General features: G+C 38.0%; 1 protein-coding gene across 1 annotated transcript in view; it reads left to right on the top strand.

Moving 5' to 3' along the window:
- MALRD1 (MAM and LDL receptor class A domain containing 1) overlaps positions 1 to 25,783 on the top strand; it is a 570,138-nt gene that overhangs the window by 427,746 nt on the left and 116,609 nt on the right. The window contains exon 33 of the mRNA XM_027560003.1: positions 7,824 to 8,025. Within this exon, the coding sequence (XP_027415804.1) occupies positions 7,824 to 8,025 (202 nt within the window). The remainder of the gene's footprint in view (positions 1 to 7,823; positions 8,026 to 25,783) is intronic.

Here is a 25,783-nt window from a genome sequence, read left to right as displayed (position 1 = left end):
GACACTATACCATCTTAGCCACCAGGGAAGCCCATTTTAGATTATATTCACACAAATCAGGACACTAGATTACCACTTAGTTCAATGAAGTCGTAATTTACAAACTGATAACCTGAATTAATGACTTGCCCCAAGTCTCTGATTTTTACCATGTGATGTTACCACAGAGGCAAGGACCTGGCCTATTTCTTAATTATCACTAGTGCTATAGAAATTCTTCCAGTGATATGTTGAGTAAAAGGATAAATGATAAAAATGTTAAGTGTCAGGAAGGAAAAAATATATTCAAAAAAGTTTAATATATACTTATATTTATAGAACTGTGCATTCAAAATTAAATAGGTTATAGTTCGTATGGCACATGCTTAAGGCAATTTACACATCAGATTTTTCTGCTTAGTCCTTTTGTTTATTATTAATGCTTAATTTTAAAGTGCTTTTTTATGATATGTTATTACAAACGTTGTTGAGAGGCATTATCAGTATTTGGTCTATAATTTTATTCTTTTATTAAACACATTTTAACTGTCCCAGGCTAATAAGTTTGCTCTCATTCCTGTTACATGCTGAACCTCATAGTCCTTATATCTACAAGTGGTGATACACTGCTTATCAATGACGGCTTTTGAGAATAACCTCAGAGAATCTTTAACAGAGGAAACAACGATACACGCAAATATCCCCAGGCATAAAAAGTAGGAAGTCTGTGTAAATGAGCAGACTTAGCAAATTTCTGCCCTCTAAACAAACTTATCAAACTCTAGAAAATACCCTCCATTTGAGCATTCCATACTATTTTAGCAAAAACATAGTCATGTACTAAGGCAATAATTCTCAACGTGTACGCATGCTGGTGTGTCAGTCATTTGTAAAATGGGACACAGGTAATACGCAAGAACAGTAGTTAAAATGAACCCAAGTATTTTTCAGTGATTTCTTCCCTTTTTGAGTATAGCTTCAAGATTCTCCCTGTATCAGTGTCCTATATTTCTTCTGACAGGTCTTACTGAATAGAAGACGAGAAAGGTAAGGTTGTACCTGGTGTGCCAGGCATTTTGCTGAGCAGTTCGTGTAACACTGAGGATGCTGTGATGGGGAGTGTGTCCGTAGGAGAATGTGTCCAACAGAATGTTTCATCCAGTGTGTTGTGTAGTGAGAATCATGGGCTTATGTTAACAGCTTAGCAAAGGTGGGTGCACAGACCTTGATGGCAGAGATACTTCAATAGTGCAGACAGAGGAAACAGTGCTGACACGTGCTGTTATCTTTTATTGTATATAATAGGAAAATAAATCTCAGAATGGGAAAAACCTTGCTGTTAGTTTCTATTAAAGTATAAATTAGCAGGCTGAGAAGGCACTCTGTGAAATGCAAAGGTTGACACTCAGGAGAAGGAGCTAATCGAATATGACCTTCAAATTAGACTTTCCCTTTAGAATATAATAAAAGCAGGAAAAGAAAAGTGACCTCAAGTTGAAGAGTTATGCTGCTAAAAATTAAAATCAAGTCACAGTTTTAGGATAGAGACATGGGAATTTGCAAAAGAAGATATTTCTTACACCTGCCTAAAAGCAAGCTAGGTGCAAAGTCACCTTGAGAAAAAACCAAAAGTCAGCTCTGCTTTAAAGTCTGGGTCCCAAGCTGAATATTACTTCTTAAAAAGAGAAAAACACTTAATATATTCATAGTTAAAGCAACCTTTTTCCCCCATTTTTATTTTGTGAAATCTATCAGTCTATTTTCCTGATAGATTTTGGCTTTAACGCTTTGTTTAGGAAGCCTTTTCCTGTCATAAATAGCAAAATATTCTTCTCACTTGTTTGTTATCACATAATTTTGATTTTCAGATCTAACTGATTAATGTAGTCATAATTGATTTTGTGTGTATGTGGTGAGAAGTTAGAAACTCATGATTTTCTTTCCAGATACGAAGCTGGTTATTCCAACACTGTTGATTCAATACTATGCCCTCTCTTTGTTGATTAGACATGCTTTCGTTATCATTGTTAAGTTTATGTATACCTTTGTAAATTTTCTATGGATGTGTAAGAAAATGATTGCTTCTTAGTTGAAACAAAGATAGATAGATACACAGAGATGATAGAAACACAGAGATAAATCATGATCCTCTACAACCTTACTCACTGTTATTGACTTAATTTGACAATTTAGGAAAAAGACATTTTTCCTCCAGTATAAAGTCTCAATTTGGTTTTCTGTTTTTATTGATCTCAGCTTCTATATTTCAAAGCCATGTGGTGGAATGCATGAAGATTCAAGACAGTTATATGTGTGAGAGGAATTATAATGTTTATCAATTTTAAATATTCCCCCCTTTATACTTACCTGAAATCTTATTTTGTTTGTTTATAATACAGACATCCTTACCACTTTAAAAATAAATACTTTAACATCTTATTCATCCCAACAATGTTCCATTTGGTAATTATGAATTAAATCATAATCTAATGAGTCGAAATCATTTATTTTATTTTAAACTAAGTACCATATTCGGTTCATTCTAGTCCTTTTTGAGTTCACTCATAGGCTAGGGAAACAGTGAGAGACTTTATTTTGGGGGTGCTCCAAAATCACTGCAGATGGTGACTGCAGCCATGAAATTAAAAGACAATTGCTCCTTGGAAGAAAAGCTTTGACCAACCTAGACAACATATTAAAAATCAGAGACAATACTTTGCCAACAAAGGTCCATCTAATCAAAGCTATGGTTTTTCTAGTAGTCATGTATGGATGTGAGAGTTGGACTGTAAAGAAAGTTGAGTGCTGAAGAATTGATGCTTTTAAACTGTGGTGTTGGAGAAGACTCTTGAGAGTCCCTTGGACTGCAAGGAGATCCAACCAGTCCATACTAAAGGAAATCAGTCCTGAATATTCTTTGGAAGGACTGATGCTGAAGCTGCAACTCCAATACTTTGGTCACCAATGTGAAGAACTGACTCATTTGAAAAGACCCTGATGCTGGGAAAGCTACAAGGCAGGAGGAGAAAGGGATGACAAAGGATGAGATGGTTGGATGGCATCACTGACTCAATGGACATGAGTTTGAGCAAGCTCTGAGAGTTTGAGACAGACAGGGAAGCCTGGCGTGCTACAGTCCATGGGATCACAAAGAGTTGGACACAACTGAGCAACTCATCTAGAGCCAGACATCCTGGAATGTGAAGTCAAGTGGGCCTTAGAAAGCATCCCTACGAACAAAGCTGGTGGACGTGATGGAATTCCAGTTGAGCTATTTCAAATCCTGAAAGATGATGCTGTGAAAGTGCTGCACTCAATATACCAGCAAATTTGGAAAACTCAGCAGTGGCCATAGGACTGGAAAAGGTCAGTTTTCATTCCAATCCCAAAGAAAGGCAATGCCAAAGAATGCTCAAACTACCGCACAATTGCACTCATCTCACATGCCAGTAAAGTAATGCTCAAAATTCTCCAAGCCAGGCTTCAGCAATATGTGAACCATGAACTTCCTGATGTTCAAGCTGGTTTTAGAAAAGACAGAGGAACCAGAGATCAAATTGCCAACATCCGTTGAATCATGGAAAAAGCAAGAGAGTTCCAGAAAAACATCTATTTCTGCTTTGTTGACTATGCCAAAGCCTTTGACTGTGTGGATCACAATAAACTGGAAAATTCTGAAAGAGATGGGAATACCAGACCACCTGACCTGCCTCTTAAGAAATCTATATGCAGGTCAGGAAGCAACAGTTAGAACTGGACATGGAACAACAGACTGGTTCCAAATAGGAAAAGGAGTCCAGCAAGGCTGTATATTGTCACCCTGCTTATTTAACTTATATGCAGAGTACATCATGAGAAACACTGGGCTGGAAGAAGCACAAGCTGGAATCAAGATTGCCGGGAGAAATAGCAGTAACCTCAGATATGCAGATGACACCACCCTTATGGCAGAAAGTGAAGAGGAACTCAAAAGCCTCTTGATGAAAGTGAAAGTGGAGAGTGAAAAAGTTGGCTTAAAGCTCAACATTCAGAAAACGAAGATCATGGCATCCAGTCCCATCACTTCATGAGAAATAGATGAGGAAACAGTGTCAGACTTTATTTTTTGGGGCTCCAAAATCACTGCAGGTGGTGACTGCAGCCATGAAATTAAAAGATGCTTACTCCTTGGAAGGAAAGTTATGACCAACCTAGATAGCATATTCAAAAGCAGAGACATTATTTTGCCAACAAAGGTCCGTCTAGTCAAAGCTATGGTTTTTCCTGTGGTCATGTATGGATGTGAAAGTTGGACTATGAAGAAGGCTGAGCGCTGAAGAATTGATGCTGTTGATCTGTGGTGTTGGAGAAGACTCTTGAGAGTCCCTTGGACTGCAAGGAGATCCAACCAGTCCATTCTGAAGGAGATCAGCCCTGGGATTTCTTTGGAAGGAATGATGCTGAAGCTGAAACTCCAGTACTTTGTCCACCTCATGCGAAGAATTGCCTCATTGGAAAAGACTCTGATGCTGGGAGGGATTGGGGGCAGGAGGAGAATGGGACGACACAGGATGAGATGGCTGGATGGCATCACTGACTCGATGGACATGAGTCTGAGTGAACTTCAGGAGTTGGTGATGGGCAGGGAGGCCTGGCGTGCTGCGATTCATGGGGTCGCAAAGAGTCGGACACGACTGAGCGACTGAACTGAACTGAACTGAACATCAGTTATAAACAGCTTATGGCTGGATTTTTTTTTTCTGTAATCTAAGATGTGATAAATCAGTGCCGTTCTTTCGCATCTATACAAACCATTTTTTGTGTACGTTTTCTATTTGTCTGTTTGTTTGTTTCATTATTTACCGTGTTAGCTCTGTCTTCATTTAGATTGATTGTACTTCCTTTACTTCTTCTTATTTCCTGTGTTTCTACATTCTAATTGCTATATTTTTTTCTGTAATGTGGACACTTATTTTTTAGTAAATCTCTATAAAATATTTATCCATTTTTGTTGAAAATTAATTGCATACTTTAAACTACCTATCCCGCAAATAAAAAAAAAAGACCTTTGGCAAAATTTTATTGACCTAAACTAACCCTCTCAAACAGTTCTATGACTTACTAAAGTTAGGTGCATATTGTAAACGTCATCTACTTTCCTGGCAATTGTATTCTTTAAAATTCCTTTGACATCATCAGTATATAATTATCAATGATAATTATCAAAGAGCATGGTCTTTGCTCACTAGTCTTTATTAATCCCTATTGTTGTTCAGTCACTCAGTCATGTCTGACTTTGTGACCCCATGGACTGCAGCATACCAGGTTTCCCTGTCTCACTATCTCTCAGAGTTTGCTCGAAGTCATGTCCATTGAGTTGATAATCCTCCCAACCGTCTTATCCTCTGTGGCCCCTTCTCCTCCTACCCTCAGTCTAATCCCTGTGCAGTCCACTATATTGAATTATTTTTGTTTAATGTGTTCATTAGTTTGCTCTGCTCATGGCCACCATAACAAAATACTTTCTCCAGTAGTATATACCCAACCTCTGTGTTCTAGGTATGCAAGTCTGCATCAATAACTCCTAACAAAATGACTGACCGGGCTTTTCATGGAATTCTTTGATTAATTATAAGCTGCTGACACATGTATAGATTCTTCTCTATGCTGTCCATCTCTTACAGTTATTCCAGAATTCTGCTGGGAACAGTCAATTTTGTGGGTTTTTTTCACCTGTGGGTGTTTGCAAATTCCTTAGTTTGGTTTATGTAATTTCTTTTCTTTCTTTCTTTCTTCTTTTTTTTGGTTTATGTAATTTCAACCAACAGTTTTCATTTAATTTAAAACTTCCAGAAAGAATTTACCATTTTTGTACATTGGTAGATGTGCTCCTAATTTTCCAGTGTTTCTATGGATGGAAACATTTTTGAGGTGTATAGATAAACATATGTTTTCAGTTAGCCATCAGAACCAGAAATCATTTTTCCAAATATTTACAATTCTTCAGAATACACTAAAAGAGTAAATCAAATAATAATTCCATTTTTTTTTCCTGTTTGTAGTTTTACAGTCTAAAATTTCCTTCCTTTTGAGGGAAGATCCTTTGAAGGCATTTTGAAGGTAGTCTGTACAGTTATATTACTAATTGGGATTAAAAAAAAAAAAAAAACAACTTAGAGGTATCAGGCTAACATTGAATGCTACATAGGTCATTCTGCTGTTAAGAGGCACTTTGATTCTGATTACTCCTAAATAGTCTGTCTCTTTCAAAGAATGTGAAGTTAATGTTGTAGTTAGGTTCAGTTCAGTTGCTCAGTTGGGTCTGACTGTGACTCTGTGGACTGCAGCATACCAGACTTCCCTGTCCATCACCAACTCCCAGAGCTTACTCAAACTTATGCCCATCAAGTAGGTGATGCCATCCAACCATCTCATCCTCTGTTGTCCCCTTTTCTTCCCACCTTCAATCATTCCCAGCATCAAGGTCTTTTCCAGTGAGTCAGTTATTCACATCAGGTGGCCGAAGTATTGCAGTTTCAGCTTCAACATCAGTCTGTCCAATAAATGTTCAGGACTGATCACCTTTAGGATGGACTGGTTGGATCTCCCTGCAGTCCAAGGGACTCTCAAGAGTCTTCTCCAACACCACAGTTCAAAAGCATCGATTCTTCAGCGCTCAGCTTTCTTTATAGTCCAACTCTCACATCCATATATGACTACTGGAAAAACCAGTAGTTTTCCAAAACTGGAAAAACCAGCTTTGACTAGACAGACCTTTGTTGGCAAAGTAACATCTCTGCTTTTTAATATGCTATCTAGGTAGGTCGGAGAAGGCAATGGCACCCCACTCCAGTACTCTTGCCTGGAAAATCCCATGGACAGAGGAGCCTGGTAGGTTGCAGTCCATGGGGTCGCTAAGAGTCGGACTGAGCGACTTCACTTTCACTTTTCACTTCCATGCGTTGGAGAAAGAAATGGCAACCCACTCCAGTGTTCTTGCCTGGAGAATCCCAGGGACGGGGGAGCCTGGTAGGCTACCGTCTATGGGGTCATACAGAGTCGGACACGACTGAAGTGACTTAGCATAGCATAGGTTGGTCATAATTCTTCCAAGGAGCAAGCATCTTTTAATTTCATGGCTGCAGTCACCATCTGCAGTGATTTTGGGGCCCCCAAAATAAAGTCTGTCACTTTTTCCATTGTTTCCCCCATCTATTTGCCATGAAGTGATGGGACCAGATGCCATGATCTTAATTTTCTGAATGTTGAGTGTTAAGCCAACTTTTCACTTTCCTCTTTCACTTTCATCAAGAGGCTCTTTAGTTCTTCCTTGTTTTCTGCCATAAGGATGGTATCATCTGCGTATCTGTGGTTATTGATATTTCTCCCAGCAATCTTGATTCCAGGTTGTGCTTCATACAGTCCAGCATTTCTCATGATGTACTCTGCATATAAGTTAAATAAGCAGGGTGACAACATACAACCTTGAAGTATTCCTTTCCCGGTTTGGAACCAGTCTGTTGTTCTGTGGTTTTTTGTTTTTTTGTTGTTGTTTTTTAAGTGGTAAAAAATTCTGGTTGCACGCCTCCTCCAGCTTTTTAGAGACTTGAAATAGTTGAACTTTGGAGCCATATCTAAGTTGGTACACAGAAATCAGTATGACAGAACTAAACAAGGTCTGATTCACCAAAGAAATATAACATCCATAGGCAACCATGCTTTTACACATATAGAAGTATTGTTATTGGGTTGTCACATTGCCAGACTCCATTCTTTCATTGACAACCTGGATGTCCGTGTTCCTCTAATACCTAAACCACAAAGAGTTGATTTTTTTCTGTTTGTTTTTTCTTCCCTGTTGTTAGGTGTATACCGTTGATGAATCTGGACTAAACATCCTTATGTGGTCAGTGATTGGCAATAAACGAACTGGTTGGATGTACGGACATGTTCCTCTCTCGAGTAACAGTCCATTTAAAGTGGCATTTGAAGCTGATTTGAGTGGAAAACAGAACATCTTTATCGCCCTTGATGACATCTCTTTTACCCCAGAGTGTGTATTTGGAGGTAAGCAATTCCTTCTGAAAATGGGCTGTACAAAGACTGTTTTAGATATCTAAACATAAAAGAATTGGGAATTTCTGAGGAATTGCGTTTCTTTTCATGCCGTCTTACTCATGCATTGTAGAAAGAGCAGTATACACAGCTGGAGGTAAAGTGTTTCTCTCCATGAAACTTTATCATGAAATTTCCATGTCCTCTAGGCAACAAAGTAGCTTTGACTAAAGTTCTTTAAGAAACCCAGAGAAAATTTAGTTTTCTCAATATAGCTTTGTTGTCTTATTTTTTCTTTTAATTTCCAAAGGTTCACAGTAACTGCCCAAAGACTCTTCTGCTCACCCGTCTTTTCCATCCAGATTAACTTTTCCCCTTCTGTTTCTACATTACAATCTAGAACTCTTATTCTATTGCATCAAGGAAAAAAAGTCTTGTAATTAACTCCTTTTCTAAGAAATCATACCTTTAACAAAAATCTGAGTTTCTGATGTTTAAGATGCTTCCATTTAAGTGGCTATTTGTTCTCATAAAATCCTTCACTTTATCAACATTAGAGAGTAGGGTCATTGCCTTTCAAACTGTCCATTAATTTTGTATGCTGCAACTTTGCTGCATTTATTTATTGTTTCCAACAGGGAATTTTTTGGTGAAGTCTCAGGGTTTTCTATGTATACTATCACATTACCTGCAAATAGTAACAGTTTTACTTCTTCCATTTCAATGTGGATGCTGTTTACTTTTTTTTCCCCCTGATTGCTGTGGCTAGGACTTCAATATTATATTGAATAAAAGTAGACAGAGTGTGCATCCTTGTCTTGTTCCTGATCTTTTTGGAGGTAAAGTGTTTATCTTTTCATCATTAGGTATAATATCAGCTGTGGGTTTGTCTTCTATGGACTTTATTATGTTGATGTACATTTCTTCTATATTTTCTTTGGGAAAATTCTTAGCGAAAAATGGATGTTGATTTTGCCAAATGCCTTTTATGCATTTATGGAGAGGATCATATGATTTTTATCCTTTATTCTGTTAATATGGTGTATCACACTGACTCACTTTCAGATTTTCAGTAATCCTTCCATCCCTAGAAGATATCCCAGTTGATCATTACATACAATCTTTATAATGTGTTGTTTAATTTGGTTTGCTAATATTTCATTGAAGATTTTTCATTCATTTTCATCAGGAATATTGACTTGTAATTTTCTTTCCTTATAGTGTCCTTATTTTGTTTATGTATATAATTCTGACCTCACAGAATGAGTTTGAAAGTGTTCTCTCCTCTTCTGTTTTTGGAAGAGTTTGACAAGTACTGATATTAGTTCTTATTTGAATGTTTTGTAGAACTCACCTGTGAAGCCTTCTTATGCTGGACTTTGGTGTGTTGGAAGATTTTTAATTACTGATTCAATCTCTTTACTAGCATCCATCAGCTCAGATTTTCTATTTCTTCCTGAACCAGTCTTGGAAGATTGTGTTACTGAGAATCAATCCATTTCCTCTAGATTGTCCAATGTATTTGGCGTATTATTGTATGTAGTAGTCTCTATTATCTTTTGTATTTCTGTGTTATTGGTTATAACATCCCCTCTTTCATATATGATTTTATCTGAGTCCTGTCTTTTCCTTGGTGAGTCTAGCTAAAGATTTGTCATTTTGTTTATCATTTCAAAGAACCAGCTCTTGATTTCACTGATCTTTTCTATTGTGCTTTTAGTCTCTGTTTCATTTATTTCTGCTCTAATCTTTGGTATTCCCTTCCTTCCACTAGCTTTGGGCTTTTTTAGTTCTTCTTTTTGAACAATCTTTCCAGCTACATTTTTTTGTTGTTGCTGTTGTCGTTAAATTGAAAGAAAATAGATCTTTGGGGAGTGAATGCAATTCCAAAAAAAAGAAATGTTATCCTGGGGCATCCCTTTTAACTTGACTTGGTAAATATAAAATGACAGCAACTAGCAAGGTGCCAAACAAAATAATGAAATTCATAAGGAATTCACGGGGAATAGGCAGCCACAAGTTCTTATTTATATTATCACTGCTAAATGACAGTAGCTCTCACCTCATTCTTGAATAGAGATTTTTCTTCTTTTTTCCCATCTCTGGATGTGAACAGAGAGTATTACTCTGGAGCATTCCAGGACTGGTATATTCTCTTGAAGGCAAATTATTTAAAAATGGACATATTTGTCTGTTTTCATCATCTTCATCATTTATATTATCTCCGGTGATGTATTCTATATTCCTAGAGGAGTCCTGTTAAATAGGAGATACTCAATAAACATGTCCTATGAATAAACAATAAATATGTCAAATGAAAAGATGAATAAGTAAAAATCATCAACTGAATTTATATGATACCCCTCTTCACTACCAACAATGAACTCTGCCTCCAGTCTTGTTTTCTAACCCTTGTTTTGGAAAAAGGAAAGAGACAGCAATAGACAGAGCTGTGTGAATTGTCCAATGTACTCTGTGTGACTGTATTGAGAGGTAGAAAGATAACAATTATACTAAAAATTTGGAGACATGAGTCTAAATCATGACTGTATCACCAAACTCTTATATAATTTTCAAAGAAATTTAAACTCCTTAGATCATGTTATATTACCAGGGAGATGAAATAAACAATTTCTTCTCTCTCTTTTAATTCTACTATCTTATGATCATAGGGGATGGGATTTGTAAAAGAGGATCAGGAAAGCAGAAGGAAGGGATAGAAAATGATCTAGAAAAGAAGACAGTCCAGAGAGAATGATGAGGAAGTTCAGAGGGTCCAGGAGTTAGAGCAGAAATGTCATTGTGGGAAGACATAGAAGACTTCTCATTACTTGCTGTGTTTGTAAACTTGAGTAAGTCTGCCCTTCATTTAACCAAAAGTGAAGGGAAAGTTGCTTTGTTGCATCCAACTCTTTGTGACCTCATGGACTATACAGTCCATTCAATTTTCCTGGGCAGAATACTGGAGTGGGTAGCTGCTCCCTTCTCGAGGGGATCTTCCTGACCCAGGAATCAAACTGAGGTTTCCTGCATTGCAGGCAGATTATGAGCTGAGCTCCCAGGGAATCCCATGTAACTAAAGTTTGCTGTGAATCTACTGTGTGCTGCCCTGAATTTAGATTCAAAAGTCATATGTGCCTATAATATTACTGCCAGCTCTCCAGAAGTTTAATATCTAAGGACATATTGGGATAGCAATGCATCCTTGAAAGCTTAAAATAGTAGTAAATGTAATTGAAACTCTCTTAGCTCTAAACTATGGTTCTAAGACAGTTTCATTTGACTTGAAGGCAGCATCAGGCGTAGAAAAGTGGTTTATTGAGCCATCAATGAATATTCCTGAGAAATATTCAGTGGTGTGCTGGTAAGCTAGTTCTCAAGAGGATAAAAAAGCCCCGTGTGTAGCATTTTCCTATTTCCTTGGTGTCGATTCTCCAGCATGGTTAATTTTTATTTACCAGTATGATATCACTGCAGGTTGGTGGGTTTAAGAAGAAAAGCATGCCGTCTTTTTCTTTACATAGGCTGCTCTACACACACTTCAGAGGAAGGATCCTCACTGTTAATGGTGTTTGCTTCCTACCAATACCACACAGGAGTGAAGACCACAGCTGTGGTCCAGGGCGAAGAATCAGTTCAGTTCACTTGCTGTTGTTCTGGCTCTTTGCGAACCCATAGACTGCAGCACACCAGGCTGCCCTGTCCATCACCAATGCCTAGAGCTCACCCAAACTCATGTCCATTGAATTGGTGATGCCATCCAACCATCTTGTCCTCTGTCATCCCTTTCTTCTCCTGCCTTCATACTTTCCAAGCATCAGTGTCTTTTCTAATAAAGTCAGTTCTTTGCACCATGTGGCCAAATTATTGGAACTTCAGCTTCAGCATCAGTCCTTCCAGTGAATTTTTAGGACTCATTTCCTTTAGGACTGACTGGTTTGATATCCTTGCAGTCCAAGGGACTCTCAAGAGTCTTCTCCAACACCACAATTTGAAAGCACCAATTCTTCAGAGCTCAGCTTTCTTTATAGTCCAACTCTTACATCCATCCATGACTACTGGAAAAACAATGGCTTTGACTAGACATACTTGTTGGTAAAGTAATGTCTCTGCCTTTTAATATGCTGTCTAGGTTCAGTTCAGTTCAGTTCAGTCGCTCAGTCGTGTCCAACTCTTTGCGACCCCATGAATCGCAGCACACCAGGCCTCCCTGTCCATCACCAACTCCCGGAGTTCAATCAGACTCACATTCATCGAGTCAGTGATGCCATCCAGCCATCTCATCCTCTGTAGTCCCCTTCTCCTCCTGCCCCCAATCCCTGCCAGCATCAGAGTCTTTTCCAATGAGTCAACTCTTCACATGAGGTGACCACAGTCCTGCATTTTCAGCTTTAGTATCAGTCCTTCCAAAGAAATCCCAGGGCTGATCTCCTTCAGAATGGACTGGTTGGATTTCCTTGCAGTCCAAGGGACTCTCAAGAGTCTTCTCCAACACCACAGTTCAAAAGCATCAATTCTTCGGCGCTCAGCCTTCTTCACAGTCCAACTCTCACATCCATACATGACCATAGGAAAAACCATAGCCTTGACTAGACGAACCTTTGTTTGCAAAGTAATGTCTCTGCTTTTGAATATGCTATCTAGGTTGGTCATAACTTTCCTTCCAAGGAGTAAGCGTCTTTTAATTTCATGGCTGCAGTCACCATCTGCAGTGATTTTGGAGCCCCCAAAAATAAAGTCTGACATTGTTTCCCCATCTATTTCCCATGAAGTGCTGGGACCGGATGCCATGATCTTCGTTTTCTGAATGTTGAGCTTTAAGCCAACTTTTTCACTCTCCTCTTTCACTTTCATCAAGAGGCCCTTTAGTTCTTCTTCACTTTCTGCTAGAAGGGTGGTGTTATCTGCATATCTGAGGTTATCGATATTTCTCCGGGCAATCTTGATTCCAGCTTGTGCTTCTTCCCGCCCAGCGTTTCTCATGATGTACTCTGCATATATGTTAAATAAGCAGGGTGACAATATACAGCCTTGCTGGACTCCTTTTCCTGTTTGGAACCGGTCTGTTGTTCCATGTCCAGTTCTAACTGTTGCTTCCTGACCTGCATACAGATTAAAGCATCACTACAAACAAAGCTAGTGGAGGTGATGGAATTTCAGTTACGCTATTTCAAATCCTGAAAGATGATGCTGTGAAAGTGCTACACTCAATATGCCAGTAAATTTGGAAAACTCAGCAGTGGCCACAGGACTGGAAAAGGTCAGTTTTCATTCCAATCCCAAAGAAAGGCATTGCCAAAGAATGCTCAAACTACCGCACAATTGTACTCATCTCACATGCTAGTAAAGTAATGCTCAAAATTCTCCAAGCTGTCTAGATTAGTCACAGTTTTTATTCAAAGGAACACGCATCTTTTACTTTCATTGCTGCAGTCACCATCTGCAGTGATTTTGGAGACCAAGAAAATAAAGCCTCCCACTGTTTCCATTGTTTTCCCATCTATGTGTCATGAAGTGATTGGACCTGATGCCATGATCTTAGTTTTTTGGATGTTGAGTTTTAGGCCAACTTTTTCATTCTCCTCTTTCACTTTCATCAAGAGGCTCTTTAGTTCTGCTTGCTACCATAAGTTTAGTGTCATCTGCATATCTGAAGTTACTGATATTCTGCCTGTAGTCTTGATTCTAGTTTGTGCTTCACCCAGCCTGTCATTTTGGATGATGTGCTCTGCATGTAAGTTAAATAAGCAGAGTGACAGTATACAACCTCAGTGTATTCCTTTCCAATTTGGAACTAGTCCATTGTTCCATGTCCAGTTCTAACTGTTGCTTCTTGACCTGCATACAGATTTCTCAGGAGGCAGGTAAGGTGGTCTGATATTCCCATCTCTTTAAGAATTATCCATAGTTTGTTGTGATCTACACAATCAAAGGCTTTAGCATAGTCAAGAAAGCAAAAGTAGATGTTTTTCTGGAGCTCTCTTGCTTTTTTGATGATACAACAGATGTTGGCAATTTGATCTCTGGTTCCTCTGCCTTTTCTAAACCTAGCTTGAATATCTGGAAGTTCACTGTTCATGTACTGTTGAATCCTAGCTTGGATAATTTTGAGCATTTCTTCGCTAGCGTGTGAGATGAATGCAGTTGTGCGGTAATTTGAACATTCTTTGGCATTGCCTTTCTTTGGGATTGGAATGAAAACTGACCTTTTCTCTTCCTGTGGCCACTGCTGAGTTTTCCAAATTTTCTGGGATATTGAGTACAGCACTTTAATAGCATCATCTTTTAGGATTTGAAATAGCTCAGTTGGAATTCCATCACCTCCAAGCTTTGTTCATAGTGTTGCTTCCTAAGTCCCACTTGACCTCGCACTCCAGCAAAAAGGCAAAATGGTTGTCTGAGGAAGCCTTACAAATAGCTGAGAAAAGAAGCAAAAGGCAAGGAGAAAAGGAAAGATATACCTATTTGAATGCAGTTCAAGCAAGGAGAGATAAGAAAGCCTTCCTAAGTGATCAATGCAAAGAAATAGAGGGAAACAGTAGAATGGGAAAGACTAGAGATCTCTTCAACAAAGTTAGAGATACCAAGGGAGCATTTCATGCAAAGATGGGCACAATAAAGGACAGAAATTGTATGGACTCAACAGAGGCAGAAGATATTAAGACGAGGTGGCAAGAATACACAGAACTATACAAAAAAGATTTCTATGACCCAGATAACCATGATGATGTGATCGCTCACCTAGAGCCAGACATCCTGGAGTGCAAAGTCAGGGCAAAGGATGGGCATATTTATTTCACATAATGTATCCAGAATATTGCTAATGAAAACTTACCCTATCATAAGGATATTTATAGCATTTGTATCAGTTGATATTTTCAAAGCCCCAAAACGTCTTGGTTATGAATAGCCATAAAGGATATTATCAATATTTTAGTGCCTTTTTTTTTCTCAAATATTCACTTTGAAACCAGTATTTTTTACTCCATTTGCTTATTCCAAGCATACCTCAGGCAGCATATTCTATAGACTTCGCCTTCTTCCCCCACCCCCACCCCCCACCCCCCAGTTCCCTTTTGTTGCTCAGACTGTAGTTCAAGGGCTTCTTATGACTCATCAGAATCTCTCTTATGGCTGCATACCCGATGTGTCTAATTTACTCACACATAATGATCAACTTAATGTTCTAGTCCCTACTGTAGTGTAAGTTCCAAAAAAGTATTTCTTGCAGTTTTCTTATCATAGCAACAGAAAGGTTTTTCTTTTTTATTGCAAGCAACAGTATCTGACTTAGGCTAACTTAAAAGGCAGAAAATAAGTTTATTGAAAGAATATTAGATTACTCCAAAAATTAAATGTAAAACTAAAAGTCTAAGAAAAATGAGCAGAAAGTGAGTAAAACTGCCTAATTCCACTGCCTATGAATACTTCCTTCAGAGCTGACCTGTCTACTTCCCTGCCATCATTATGAGTATTCTCTAATTGTGCCTTTCTCTTTCCCACAAAATTAAAAGAACTGATTGGAAGCATACTATTGACCAAGCCCTAGTCAAATGCCCATGCTTCAGAGTCTTGTAAGTTACTCTTTCATTTCTAATTTCCACATCATCCATCACCTGGATGATCACCATTCCTCTACTTCTTTAAAAAAGTTTATAATCAAGCCTGAATATTCGGTAACCATATGGTTCAATTTATATGGCTGACCAGAAACAATAAATTATCTATCTATATGCCAGTGGTGAGAGAGGAAATAAAACTGAGACTAATCAAAATATAGTAATTCAGACCAGCTATAAAGAAGAAGAAAAATACTTAGAGACTCTCAGTTGCCTGCTGAATACACTGCTTACCCTTTATTGCAGCTCCTGGCTAGGTGTGTGATTCTGGTTCTAAAATGATCCCTTAAAACAGGACCTCTTGCCTTTCTCTAGTCTTGTCCTATATTTTCCTATATTCTCTCCTCTCATCTCATTGACTTTAATCTTACCACTTCTCAGGCTGGGAATGCCCTGTCCTTTATCTCCTCTTGTTAAAATCCTTTTTCACTTTCTAGGGCAGAGCAAAACCGTCATTATCCTTGAATTTATCCTTGATAGTCCCAGCAGGAAGATAAACTCTGTTCCAGATTGTCTTAGACTTAAATTTGCAGCTCTCCTGTAGTATATCTTGCATAGTATTTTGTGATATGTGTAGCTTTTAGTTCTGTCACTTTTAGTTCCTCTACATTGAAAAATTTCCATTATCTTATTTTTTAAAGAAAATTTTGTTGTGTATAAGTGATCTTTAATTTTAGGTTGATGGATAAAAATATAAATTTGAAAAAAGTATATGATATAGAGTAGATATCCATTTTATATCAGAAGTGGTATCATAGCAACTGTAGATAAATAAACCATAGTTTTAATACATGGGTCTGTTTTATAATACTGATTCAGTGAGTCATTCATGGGCCTAATCTTTAAAGGAATAATAATGAATGTACAAAAAGCTGAAGGAAAATTATTGTCTGTTCATTCTGATTCACTTACTGGTTTATAGAATATTATTATGTTTTAAATCTGTTACTGTGGGTTGTGAAGTCCTCACAGTCTGTCAAATAATAGAATAATTCCTCTTTATTCCCAGAAAGGACATTAGATTAGAAGGGAAAAACACAGGAACCAGAAAAATGACATTAAAAGCGAATACCAAGCCAATTTATAGGAGTAAAATCTGGATTCCCTCTTAACTACATTTGGAGGAGCTTGTCTGTTGTACTATGAGGTGGTTCTTACTTGATTTCCTGCTGATCCTCAGACTGGAAGGAATTCTGTTGAATTAGGGGCAAGAAATCCAAATGACAACCATGGAAAAATCAGTCCCAGTAGGAACCATACTCCATTAGCCTGGATTTGACAAGTGCCTTATATTGAACATAACAATAAACCACACTTCTCTGTCTTAAAGGTGAATGCTCTTATGTGAAAAATGATGTTTACCACATAATCATATATATTTTGTACCATAGTATATAAATATATGTATATTTAAAATAAAATATGGAGATTGTTATTTCTCTACTGCACAGTCAGTTTGAAAATGATCATAACCTTTGCTGACTCTTTTCCTTTTACTTGGAAATACTCAGCAGGCCAAATGTTTTACCAAGCCAAGTGTATCTGAGGGATTCTGGGAGTTTTTCAATAGCCAAGGTCAGTCTGGGCCTGTTTAGTTCTCTTGGGCTATTTAAGTCTGTTTCTATTACAGGTCTCCTTATTCCCTGGAACACATATGTTGTTATCTGGAAAACATTCAGATCTACGAAAACAAGGGTGTTTGTCTGTTGCCTAAGAAATAGAATAAGAAAGTGACACTCATTCACTAAGAAATCTATTTTAAGAAAGGCCTTTTTCTTTTCATTGAAAACAAGTGACTTCAACAGAATGCCCGTTTTTCTGATAGCATCTTACTGGCATGGTGAGAATATTTTACTCAGCAAAGACTGACCACTCTTTTAAATAGGAAAATAGAAAATAAAAAACAACTTTCTTGTCTTAACAAAGAGTAAATAAATGGGTTTACATATATGAGTTATCATTTTCACTAATATGAACTTCCTCAAAATAAAAAATATGAGGTTAGAGAAATAAGCAGTTTTTTATTAGAAAAAGGTATAAAGGAGTAATAGACCCATAGTTGGTCTTCTCTGTTGGATGGAGATAATTGATAAGAAGTCAGTTCAAGTTCTAAAATATCCAGATCTTTCATTTTGCCCATTCTGCTGTTTCTGATTAAAATGTAATTAAGGTATGTTAAATAGGCATGCCTCCTATAGAATTCCATATGGAGCAAAATAATCCAACGCATTTTAAAATAATCATTTTTTAATCTTCCCAATAAATCAATTTTTGTCATTAAGCAACGAATGAAGTACTATTTCTATGAGTTCTTTTTGACTTAAAGTGTATTTTTAACTTTTAAAATTTTATTTTACAATGTTGTATTAGTTTCAGGTATATAGCTGTACATTTTAAATGGGTTTATTAGAAGGGCAGAAATTAGTCTTCAAATTATGTGATTTTAAAATTAATAGTAATTCAATCATATAGAACACTAAACTTTAGAGAAAGTTATTCATTCCTATTCCTCAAAAGTTATAGTAAGTTAAACATAGCTGGAAGTATTTGTCTTTGTGCTTAGAGCCAAGGCCCTGTTAACTAAAAGTTATGGGCTATCCCCAGCACTTTCTCTTGGATCATAGAGGCAGTCACTACAGTACAGCTGGGAGATCTCTAAACCACCATATTTAATTCCTGACTGGTCGTCTCTACTGCCCACCTCCATATCTTCATCTTGGTATCTGCCTCTCTCCTTTGACTTTCTCGGGACACGTAGAAAGTCCCCAAAGTAGGTATGAAATTCAGCAATGTTCCCTCACAGACAGATTGCCTGAGACTCTTAGATTTCCTTCAATTGTGTGTATTTGTAGAATGTGTTAAAGAAACAGCTTTCCACTCTCCATCTCAACCCTTCTACACTGAGACAAAGATGTAATAATTGATTGATGCCAAGACACCCTCTCATAATTATAAGTGAAAACCTTCCCACTTACAGGAATGACAACAGCATTCTCTTCTCTGCCTTACCTCAACTGACAGAGTATTGTGCTTAGTCATTCAGTCGTGTCTGACTCTTTGTGACCCCATGGACTGTAGCCCACCAGGCTCCTCTGTCCATGGGTATCCACCAGGCAAGAATACTGGAGTGGGTTGCCATTCCCTCCCTCCAGGTGATCTTCCCAGCCCAGGAATTGAACCCAGGTCTCCCATGTTACAGGTGGATTCTTTACCATCTGAGCCACCAGGGAAGCCCAAAGAGTACAATACAGTCATAACTGAAATAGTCAAAGAGTAAAATACAGTCATAATTGGCAGAGTACAATACAGTCATAACTGAAAGAGAGTCACTATTTCCTCTGCAATTTTAGGCTTAATGGGAGAGCACTGGTGAGGCTGAACCAGGAGTTAAGTCACTGAATAACCACAGGACAGTGGACCTTTATCTTATGAGGACAGCGGACTTCATTGTGTCAGACATTGGAGAACCATTTTTGAGCAGGATTCTTCTTTTGGGAAATATATATTTGAAGCAATGTAAAGCATGGATTAAAAGGGGAGTGTACTTAATAATATTGGCCCTAATATAGAAGTCAAGAGTTTAACATTTGGGGAATTCTTTGACTATTAAAATTTAGTTAATATGGAACTAGAGCTATCAGTGAACAGTAGCAGTACATTAAGTCAAGTACTTTACCTGACCCAACAGTGCATACAAAAGAGGCCACACCAGCATAGATATGGCAGACCAAGAAGTATAGTATAGCATTATCTGGAGATGATAAGAGAGGAATTTATCTCTTATCCACTGGGGTCTCTCTCTGGGTTCCAGGCTTCATGACAAGAAAGGAATGACCAACAACTGTTCTAACATTCCATATTTTATGCATGTTTCCACATTCACATATGTTTTAGATTACTGAAGGGTATAAGTAGGCAGAAAATTCTTCATTTATGCAGTTTCAGACATTTGCAGTGGAATCACTATTTATAGTTAGGAAGGTATTGGCTATCACTGTGGCAAATACTGATGTTGGGTAAAAATGATGTTCTGCTCCTTCGGCTCTTGATTTTCCCCAGTATGGAAACTGTGTTTTTTTATTTTCTCTCACGTCCAGCCTCTGTGTGCTGGGGAGAGAGCGGCTCCATCACAACCTCATGTTGTAGGTAACCCAACATCCACTGCCGTGTGTCTCTCCTCCAGCCTTTCTGTCACTAGCAAAGAGCTTCATGGTTTCAAATAACCTGCCTCTGTGTGTAGTGCATGAGCACATATATCCATACACACAGTTGTTACACAAAAGTACATATATGCATTTATCAGTACTAATCTGTTCAGTTAAGTTTAGTTGCTCAGTCATGTCCGATCTTTGCAACCCCATGGACTGTAGCACACCAGGCCTCCCTGTCCATCACCAACACCTGGAGCTTGCTCAAACTCATGTGCATCGGTGATGCCATCCAACCATCTCATCCTCTGTCGTCCCCTTCTCCTTCTGCCTTCAATCTTTCCCAGCATCAGCGTGTTTTCCCATGAATCAGTTCTTCACATTAGGTGGCCAAAGTACTGGAGCTTCACCTTCAGCATCAATCATTCCAACGAATATTCAGGACTGATTTCCTTTAGGATGGACTGGTTTGATCTCCTTGCAATCCAAGGGACTCTCAAGAGTCTTTTCCAACACCACAGTTCAAAAGCATCAATTCTTCAGAACTCAGCTTTCTTTATAATCCAACTCTCACATCCATATATGACTACTGGAAAAACCATAGCTTTGACTAGATGGACCTTTGTTGGTAAAGTAATGTATCTGCTTTTTAATAGGCTGTTTAAGTTTGTCATAGCTTTTCTTCCAAGGAGCAAGCATCTTTTAATTTCATGGCTGCGGTTGCCATCTGTATGTCTGTGCATATCTGTATGTCTGTATCAATTTTGAACTTGTCTCTTCTATCTTTTTCAATTTCAATAATTGTTACTATTTTTCTTGATTTCTGTGTCATGTAGATATATGGTCTCTTCTCAAATGTAAAACAAATTTAATTTCTAGTATTCTTCTATCTTTATTTTAGCCTTAGCTTTAACTAGCTCTGCCATTCACTCTGAAAATAATTATCACTTTCCATATGGCATCTCTTTTCAAATACTTAGCAGCTTCTATTGGGTTGGCCAAAAAATTTGTTCAGATTTTTCATATGATGTTATGGAAAAACCTGAACAGACTTTTTGGTCAACCCAAAACTTTGGACTCACCTTTTGCAAACTTTTAAATTTCCTTTATTTCTGTTTACTGCGTTAGAGTTTTGACATTTCTGTATAGCCTTTCTAACCACCCACGCAAGTTCTGATTCATCACCCACTCCAGCGCTCCCCATACTGCTCTGTTTATGTCAGGCTCTTCTATCTTCTTTAGTTCAACCTGAAGTCACATTCCATCTTTCTAGGAATATTTAAACTATTAAATATTGAAATGATATAAAAAGATAAAAATGATTCTTTTATGACTCCACATTAAAGCTAAGTATTTTTAATTGAAAAAGAAATATTTTTATACTTTATGAAGTGATTTGCAAAGATATAAAAATTAAATTTTAATTCAAAATGATCTGAAATCAAGAGTTCTGCAGAATTCAGGTTAAAACTTTATCATCTGCTTCCCCTCTTGTAGCTTCCTGTAACATTTTTGAATGTTGTTAATGAAGTATTGGCCAAAGACAAAGAATTACCAATTTATAACTGGCTATCATATTTTACATAAGCATTTTACCATTTATGTCATTGAGTATGGCAAGATTTGGCAAAAGCTTAATTCCTGCTCTTTAAAACTAAAGTTCCCCTGTGCATATTTTTTCTTTCCCTCCAAAACAGGCAATCAATTTTGCTTTCACTAAACATATTAATCATAAAGATCAAAATCCATGAGATTTTCCTTGGGCACTTTTAGACTTTTATTGAATTTACATGAAATTCATGAGAATGCTACACTGTATTTCACTGTAAATCATCAGTATGAAATGTTTTTGCTTTATATTGTTTATAATGTTTATTGCTCTAAAAAAAGGTATTTCAGCTACTACCCAAACTAAGTGAACAATGACACTGAACATCATTTTAGGAGAACAAAGAAATATCCATAGTGTTAGAAATTGTACCTGTCTACATAGCACAATATGAAGTGGAATGTGGTAATGAGAGGAATGTCTTTGATTCCTGGGAATGCAAAAGTTAGTTAACAATGCCTTCAATCAGCTCCAGCCTGCAAAGAGTAGTAAAATTCGCTCAATCGTGTCCAGCTCTTTGCGACCTCATGGACTGTGAATCAGTTGCAAACCACAATGTGAGATACCCTTGGTTTTTGAACCCAACATGCTTTAGACTTGTGATCTATTTGAGAAACATGCCCCTAAAGCTAAGATGATATAATATGTGTGTGAGTGTATGTGTGTACAATTGTACTAAGTCTTCATGGTATCAGGTCTTCACAATTCCCCTAATCAGATACAGCTTGAGAAATGTTGGCTGAACAGCAATAAGAACACCTGTAAGTTAAAGATTGAATCATATTGTCAAAATGAATCCACATTTTCTTGCACTGTCTTTCTTTCCACTTTCTCTCTCTGCCCCTGTCACAGTCACCAACATTCCTGATGTCCCTCAATCTCTCTTTCTTACCTTTCATCCTTCCTATTCTCACTTTACTCTTTGAGGTTTATTTCAGTTGACTTTCTGGATGTTGGTTTTCTTTTGCTCTGGTTGTACTTTTGTTGTTCAGTTGCTCATCCATGCCCAACTCTTTGCAACCCTGTGGACTACAGCGTGCCAGCCTTCCCTGTCCTCTGCCATCTCCTGGAGTTTGCTCAAATTCATGTCCATTGAGTTAGTGATGCTGTCTAGCCATCTCATCCTCAGTCACCTCCTTCTCCTCCTGCCCTCAATCTTTCCCAGCATCAGGATCTTTTCCAATTGGGGCTCTTTAATTCCTCTTCACTTTTGTGCCATTAGAGTGGTATCATCTGTATATCTGAGGTTGTTGATATTTTCCTGGCACTCTTGATTCCAGCTTGAAAGTCATCCATTGCCTTTTCTGATCATGCTACATTCCCTCAAAGTAACTCTCACACATAATGAACAATCATGTCCATGTTCAAGGAGGCAAAGTTGGGTTCAGTTCACTTCAGTTCAGTCACTCAGTCGTGTCTGACTCTTTGCGACCCCATAAATCGCAGCACACCAGGCCTCCCTGCCCATCACCAACTCCCGAAGTTCACTCAGACTCACGTCCATCGAGTCAGTGATGCCATCCAGCCATCTCATCCTCTGTCGTCCCCTTCTCCTCCTGCCCCCAATCCCTTCCAGCATCAGAGTCTTTTTCCAATGAGTCAACTCTTCGCATGAGGTGGACAAAGTACTGGAATTTCAGCTTTAGCATCATTCCTTCCAAAGAAATCCCAGGGCTTATCTCCTTCAGAATGGACTGGTTGGATCTCCTTGCAGTCCAAGGAACTCTCAAGAGTCTTCTCCAATACCACAGTTCAAAAGCATCAATTCTTCAGCACTCAGCCTTCTTCACAGTCCAACTCCCACATCCATACATGACCACAGGAAAAACCATAGCCTTGACTAGATGGACCTTTGTAGGCAAAGTAATGTCTCTGCTTTTGAATATGCTATCTAGGTTGGTCATAACTTTCCTTCCAAGGAGTAAGTGTCTTTTAATTTCATGGCTGCAGTCACCATCTGCAGTGATTTTGGAGCCCAGAAAAATAAAGTCTGACACTGTTTCCACTGTTTCCCCATCTATTTCCCATGAAGTGATGGGACCGGATGCCATGATCTTCATTTTCTGAATGTTGAGCTTTAAGCCAACTTTTTCACTCTCCATTTTCACTTTCATCAAGAGGCTTTTTAGTTACTCTTCACTTTCTGCCATAGGGTGGTGTCATCTGCATATCTGAGGTTATTGATATTTCTCCTGGCAATCTTGATTCCAGCTTCTGCTTCTTCCCACCCAGCGTTTCTCATAATGTGCTCTGCATATAAGTTAAATAAGCAGGGTGACTGAAATGATGCCATTTCTCTTGTGCATTCACTGGCCCTGCACCTCAGTTCTATTGGTTTTAAACAACTGACTAAGCAGCTCACTGGGCATGGGAAGAAATGGACCATGTGGCTTGACCAATGGACAGTATACTTACTTGCTGCTACTCCTGCTAAGTCGCTTCAGTCGTGTCCGACTCTGTGCGACCCCATAGACGGCAGCCCACCAGGCTCCCCCGTCCCTAGGATTCTCTAGGCAAGAACACTGGAGTGGGTTGCCATTTCCTCCTCCAATGCATGAAAGTGAAAAGTGAAAGTGAAGTCACTCAGTCGTGTCTGACTCTTAGCGACCCCATGGACTGCAGCCTACCAGGCTCCTCTGTCCATGGGATTTTCCAGGCAAGAGTACTGGAGTGGGGTGCCATTGCCTTCTCCAATACTTACATAAGTCCTGTGAATTTTAAATGCTGGATTTTAAAAGGAACTTAGAGAAACTAAAACACAGGAAATTTGAAAAGAAAAATATCAAACATGAGTCATAGGCTAGAATACAGATTCTGAGGGATATTGGTGCTGAGATGTACACACAGAATTTATTTCTTAAAACAGTTTTTGGTTCACAGCAAAATGAGGTAAAAATTACAGAGAGTTTGTGTATACCTGTCTCCCCCATAATCAACCTTCCAGCACCATTGGTCAACTGTGACAACTGGAAAATTCTGCCAGGAACAGCCTCTGCAAGGGTGTGTGACTTTAGAGGGAAGATGCTAGAGGTAGACAGCTGTGCGCTATCATCTGGTAACCTCTCAGCAGTCGGGGGAATGAGGGCCTTGACCTTGCAAGAAAAATCTGGACAATACAAGACAGAGTCCACAGGAGACAATACAAGCCTACCAGGTTTCCTATAAAGAAGGACTTAGATCAAGTGAGTTTGAGTATCTTTTGATAGAAATGATTCTAGAATTTAACAGAATTGCTGTCTCCAAACAAGAGAGAAGTTTATTTGTGCATATCTTATCTAAGCAAAAATATAAAGGAAAGCACACATACTTCATTTTGAATAAGGCAAGAAGCTTGTGAAATACAGAAAATTACTTCCCTCGTGTTTTTTCCGAAAAGATTTATAGCTTAACTAAGTAATAGGTTAATTACTAAAATTAGTTCTAGGTTTTCTTCACATGCAAAAAGTTTATCCAGCTTTTTCAACCTTGAGCTGAGGTTCTACCTTGAGGGAAGTTTATAAAGATAAAAGTTTAGTCCATAAAATGTTTGAGAAAAAAAATGAAAGTAAGGCTGTCTGCCATTCCTGCAATGTGAGATTAATAAAAAGAATGAAGAGAAATTATTCATTTGACCATGGTTAAATATCAAAAGATATATATGCTATATATATATATATATTTATATTTATAAAAATTTAAATCCAATTTACTTTCTAAGTTTTCATTCAGAATGTTTCCATTGGAACACTGCAGTTGTATGCACTGCTGTATCTTAGATAATTAAATAAAAACATGATACAAACATCTCAGAGTCATACATGTTTCCCTCTCCACTTAAACATGCTTATTCTCATGAACAAAAATTCCCTCAGATACATGACTTTCATCACAGGGTTCAAATTTAAATATGTTCTGAGTATATCATCACTACTGAGTGGGAGAGAAACTTTTAGATTTCATTTCTAAAATGAATTCACACCACCATTCTTATGTTTAAAACAAATCATTCTTACAAAATCCATAAATAATAGTTTTTAAATGTAACTAACACAAAAAAAAGGTATTCCTGAACTGGTTCCCATTATTTCCTTTTTTTTAAGAATTTTTTTTGACATGCACCATTTTTAAAGTCTTTATTGTCTATGTTACTTTATTGCTTCTGTTTTACGTTTTGGTTTTTTGACCACAAGGCATGTGGGATCTTAGTTCCTTGATCAGGGATCAAATCCACATGCCTTATATTGGAAGGTGAAGTCTTAACCACTGAACCTCCAGGGAATTCCCAATCCCCATTACATGCTATTTTTTTCCCCCTAAAATACTGATTAGCCCACTAGCATATGTCCCAGAAATGATAAAAATTAGAAGGACTGCTCCAAGAATAAAGTTCCAGCAAATTAGTGCAATCCTGTATA

Source organism: Bos indicus x Bos taurus, chromosome 13 (genome assembly GCF_003369695.1).
Source record: "Bos indicus x Bos taurus breed Angus x Brahman F1 hybrid chromosome 13, Bos_hybrid_MaternalHap_v2.0, whole genome shotgun sequence".
NCBI classification, from domain to species: domain Eukaryota; kingdom Metazoa; phylum Chordata; class Mammalia; order Artiodactyla; family Bovidae; genus Bos; species Bos indicus x Bos taurus.
The sequence above is the reverse complement of the archived record's forward strand: the minus strand, read 5'-3'. Positions and strand labels throughout refer to the sequence as shown.